Source organism: Copidosoma floridanum, unplaced genomic scaffold, assembly GCF_036245765.1.
Source record: "Copidosoma floridanum isolate Cflo_tuat_1 unplaced genomic scaffold, Cflo_Japanese_pri ptg000002l, whole genome shotgun sequence".
In the NCBI taxonomy this organism is placed as follows: Eukaryota; Metazoa; Arthropoda; class Insecta; order Hymenoptera; family Encyrtidae; genus Copidosoma; species Copidosoma floridanum.
In genome coordinates this window covers 4188704-4193375 of record NW_028321879.1, presented here as the reverse complement: position 1 = coordinate 4193375, position 4672 = coordinate 4188704, and the positions used below count along the sequence as shown (strand labels likewise).

Sequence of the window (4672 nt, the reverse complement as noted above, 5' to 3'; positions counted from 1 at the left end):
ACTGTTCCAACGTCAAAAAGCATGCGTTTAAATTTTTCTATTCCCCCCTTGTAAGAAATATTACCAAAGTTAGACTTGGTAGATTACATAAAAAAAAGCTTGTGAAACAAAGCTTGGATGAACAGAGATATTCAATGTTTTAAATGGGCTATTTTATCAGCAATACATCCGGCGAAAAGCAATCCACAGCGCATCTCTAAATAAATCTTAAAAAAAATTACAATCTTGAAAAACAAACTAATGTTTTAATTGATTTCCATTTTTTAAAAAACAAGGGTAGTAATTACATTGTTCTTTCAAGTCACTTGACTGCAAATAAAAAACAAACCCATGTAAATCTTTTACTTGTTGAAAGTTGATCATTATATTTGGATAAAAAATTTATCTCACTTGGTACGCAAATAGGTATCGAAACATGAGCATGCTGCAATTATATGTTATCGTTGCCTTCACTATTTTTGGTCAAAACAAAGGTTAGAAATGCATGAAATTGATTTGAAAAATGTAAATAAGTGTAAAATAACTTTACCTGATAGAAACAATAATGAGAATATACTCGAATTACAAATTTTCACACATAAGAATAAAGTACGTTTCGTTGTATATGCAGATTTCGAATGTTTACTGGAACCTGTCGAAAGTGACCATGCATATCAACGTCACAAAGCATTTAGTATTGGTTATTTTATCAAGTGCTCGTACGATGATAGCAAATCAGAGTATAAAAGTTATAAACAGTATAACGAAGATAAAAAAAACTCCTGCTCAGTGATTGTTCAAGATCTATATTTTCTAGCCCTAAAACTAGAATAGTTGTATAAAAATCCTTTGAAAATGATTCACCTGACGAATAACGAGCAAATTGAACTCAACAAGGCTGCATTGTGCCATGTATACTTTTTCCATAATAGTAGTAGTTTTTTTTTTTTTTTTTTTTTTTTGTGAAAAGAGGGGAAATGTATTGAGGCACACCGCAGGCACAGCGGTAGTGTGGCACTCGGTGAATTTTTTTAATTTAAGACCACTCCTACCCACTAAACCCCCTTCCCGTGCCACGTGGCTTTGTTCCACCCCGGAACCGCGTTAGCATTACTTCAGGGTGGAGCCACCATGGAGGACATCGTATCTCACAGCATCAGCGAGCAAGCTCGCCACCAGTTGCTAGAGGTGCCAATCCTCTCGAGTCCTGAAAAGGGCCAGCACTTGTTCTCTAGTGCTTCAACGCAAAAAAAAAAAAAAAAAAAAAAAAACCCTGCTGCCTAAGGGGCCTCGGCGTCCTGCGTAACAGTTCGCTCGACGAATAACCAGCCCGACGTAACCGTCCACTGCCCTCCATCTCTCTTCAGAGCTGAGTATCTCAGGGATAATGTTTTCGGGAGTGAGGGCCACGCCAAGTTTGTCCACCAGTTACTGGTGCTCACAATGCCATCTCTCGCCCACGAAAAACGTGTGTTCGATGGTATCATCCAACGCGGGGCAGCAAGCACATCTAGGGAATGCTTTCACCGTCACGCGATGGAGATAAGCATCGAACTGACCATTCCTAGAGAGGAACTGGGTGGTATAATAGTTCACCTCTCCATGCTCCCTTACCACCCATGGTTGCAGGTCCGGGATTAGCCGGTGCATCCATATACCCACAAAAGCATGATACCAATCCTGCTGCCACGTCGTCAACGTTTTCTCCCACCTGTCACTATCATTTTCGTCGCCAGAGCCCAGGAATTTCCTTCGTCGCTCCAGCGCAAGCAACACGACGGGAATCGTTCGTGCTATCACTATAACAGCAGCAGAGGAAGCCGTGCGGTAGGCGCAAGCGATCCTTAGAGATCCGATGCGCTGCACCGCAGCGAGGCGCTCTCGGACGTCCCGTCTCGCAACCGCCTCCGTGCCGTACAACACCGCCAGAAGCCGTCTTTTGGCTTCTCGCGGGCCCCCAACGTTCGGCATTAACCGTGTTAGTGCTCCCGCAACCTTGGCGGCCTTGCCGGCTGCTCTCTTGATGTGCTCAAAGATGAGCCATGAGTCGACCTACACCCCCAGGTAGCGCACAACCGGGCTTGCGCAGACTGCCTCACCCGCAACATTCAGGCGAAAGTCCCCCCCGAACCACCTTTGCCTGGTAAGGACGACCATTTCCGTCTTGTCAATCGCAAGTACAAAACCGTGATCTCGCAGCCACTCCAACACTATCACGACCGCCCACCGAATTTTGCACTCGGCCTCCTCTCGGAATCTCGCTGTGACGTGCAGTGCTATGTCATCAGCAAAACCCGTCAGCTTGACCCCCGGAGGCATTTTAAGGCGCAGAAGTTCATCATAGACTAGGTTCCATAAGTCAGGGCCAAGGGCGGAGCTCTCTGCGACTTCCGACATCAGGCACCTCTCTCTTGGTCCATCCTTCGTGTCGTACCAGAGTACACAATCCTGGAGGTAGCTATCCAGTATCTTTCTAAGGTAGTCCGGTACATTTTGGCGCCTTAGCGCCTTCATTATGACGGACCATTTAGCTGAGATGAAGGCGTTTCTAACGTCAAGAGTCACCAGGACACAGGCAATCCTTGTCTTATGTGAGGGATTTCCTCCTTCACCGACTCAAGAACCTCAGCCATGACCGTCGAACGTCCCCTTCGAAACCCGTACTGATTGTCCGAGAGACTGACTTCCCCTCTGAGACGAGTTCGTATCAGTCTCTCTAACATTTTTCCGAAACTATCCAGCATGCACAAAGGTCAGAGCGACGACGGGACCAGAGGGGGTGGTTTGCCCTTGTCCAAAAGGATGAGCCTTTGGATCTTCCACCGCTCACTGAACGGTCCGTTGCGGAGAGATGCATCAAACATGTCAAGCAACACGTGTGGTTTTTCTGCGGCTATGACCTTGAGGACTTCGGACGGCACCCCGTCCGGACCAGGGTCCCTGCGGCCCGGCGTCTCCGCGACCACTAACCTCAATTCATCGAGGGTAAAGAGGGGCTCCTCGCCTACACTTATGTCCTCCCACCTCCTTTCGGGATGCTCTGGAGAGAGGTAGGAGACCAACCTCTCCAAGAAGAAAGGCTCCATCGACGCCACCGGTTCCAAGCCGCGCAGTCTTTTTAGCGCGATTCGGTAACCCAGGCCCCATGTGTCCTCTCTCACCTCAGGAATCAGCTCGTGCCAGCATCAGTTTTTGCTCACCTTGATCTCCCGCACCAGGATACTTTTTGCTTCCCTGTACGCAGCAACTGCCACCTCCACGTCTTCGCAATTTCTGTGTCGCTGTGCAAGACGGCGTAGGCGCTGCGCCTCCCCGCGCAGATTGGCAATTTCTTCGGCCCACAGAAGACCGCCAACACGACGTTGTCCTTAATAGTCTTCGCCGTGTTGGGGTGCTTTGCCACAAGCGCCTTTAGCTCCAAAACTGCCTTGACAAGGACGTTAAATGCCACGTCCGCGCTCTCGTCAAGCTCAGATTTCTGGCCAAGCTTGGCCACAACAGTAGAGCCAGAAGCAAGTGCCTCTTCGTCAGCCTGCTTCCATCTTTGCTCCTCAGTCCTCTTTCTCGTGGTTGGTTAAGTAGTTTCCATGCCTGCAAAAGTGAATTTCACCCCAAGATCCACACCGACCCATCTGGATCCCTCAGCTGGAAGAGGCTACCGTCCACCCCCAACACATGCCTGAAGGGCGGTTTTGGACCAGGTGGGTGCCCTCGAGATATAGCACGCCGCAGCAGCAGCAGCAGCAGCGGCCGCAGCAGGAACAGCAGCAGCAGTAGTTTTTTTTTTTTTTTTTTTTTTTTTTTGGAGGGAGGGAGGGAAAATGCATTGAGGCACACCGCAAGGACCGCGATAGTCTGGGACTCAGTGGATTTTTTTAATTAGACCATCCATACCCACTAAACCCCCCCCCCATGCCGCGTGACTCAGGGTGGGTGGAGCCACCAGGGAGACCATCGCGTCTCACAGCATTAACGAGCTAACTCGCCACCATTTGCTAGAGGTGCTGATCCACTTGAGTTCTGAAAAGGACTCAGGGTCCCTGAGGACCATCACCCTGTCTAGCGCTTCATAGTAGGCTGCTGACCTAGCTGACCGTATAGGCCTTTTTTCTGGCCTCTTTTAGGGCTCTTATAAATAAAGGGCAGCTTCCACTGCCTGCTCCGTGTTTGTTGTCTGTTATTGGCCAAAGAAAGCACCGTGCTGGGCCTGGACACTCTTTTTTCCGGTGGTTTGAGCTTCCACACCGGAAGTAAAGCTTGGATCTGTTTTCTTTCTTACAGTTGCCTGAGATGTGTCCATATCCCAGGCATTTGTAACATCTTGTTACTTCAATTCTTCTTCGAATTCAGCAGCTTACGAAGCCGACTCGTAACCTGCCTCCCTTTTCTACTTGTCTGGCAGTTGTTTCGTACACCTTTATCAACGTTAGCCTCCGTCCTCTGGTATTTGGTTTTAAGAGAGCTACTTCTGGTTCCTGGCTTTTAAGTCCAAAAGTCTTAGCGAAAGCCTCTTTCAGCTCATCTTCCTCTACAATAGCATCCAGGTCTCGAACCTCTAGTGTCACTTTTTTCTAGCTCATTTTGATAATATCCTGTCTGGCTACCGACTTTTTAATTTGCTAAGAGAATGCAACAGCATTCTCTACATCTTTTCTCTCACCTCCTGAATTCAAACAAAATAAACTAATGACCA

General features: G+C 48.0%; 1 protein-coding gene across 1 annotated transcript; it reads right to left on the bottom strand.

Moving 5' to 3' along the window:
- Window positions 1-1407: 1407 nt before the first annotated feature.
- Window positions 1408-2493, bottom strand: LOC149375962 (uncharacterized). Its single transcript, XM_089595192.1, has 3 exons — window positions 2274-2493; window positions 2114-2240; window positions 1408-1996 (listed from the first exon to the last, which is right to left on the bottom strand). Exons 1-3 carry the CDS (start codon window positions 2491-2493, stop codon window positions 1408-1410), a joined length of 936 nt encoding a protein of 311 aa, XP_089451318.1.
- Between the last annotated feature and the right edge of the window lie 2179 nt (window positions 2494-4672).

Excerpts from the sequence above, each read along its gene's own strand:
- LOC149375962 (XM_089595192.1), bottom strand. The coding sequence starts at position 2,493 with ATGAAGGCGCTAAGGCGCCAAAATGTACCGGACTACCTTAGAAAGATA. Across the intron at positions 2,241-2,273 it reads TCCGGGGGTCAAGCTGACGG|CGAGATTCCGAGAGGAGGCC; the intron begins GTTTTGCTGATG and ends TGCACGTCACAG. Across the intron at positions 1,997-2,113 it reads GTCGTCCTTACCAGGCAAAG|AGCAGCCGGCAAGGCCGCCA; the intron begins GTGGTTCGGGGG and ends GCACATCAAGAG.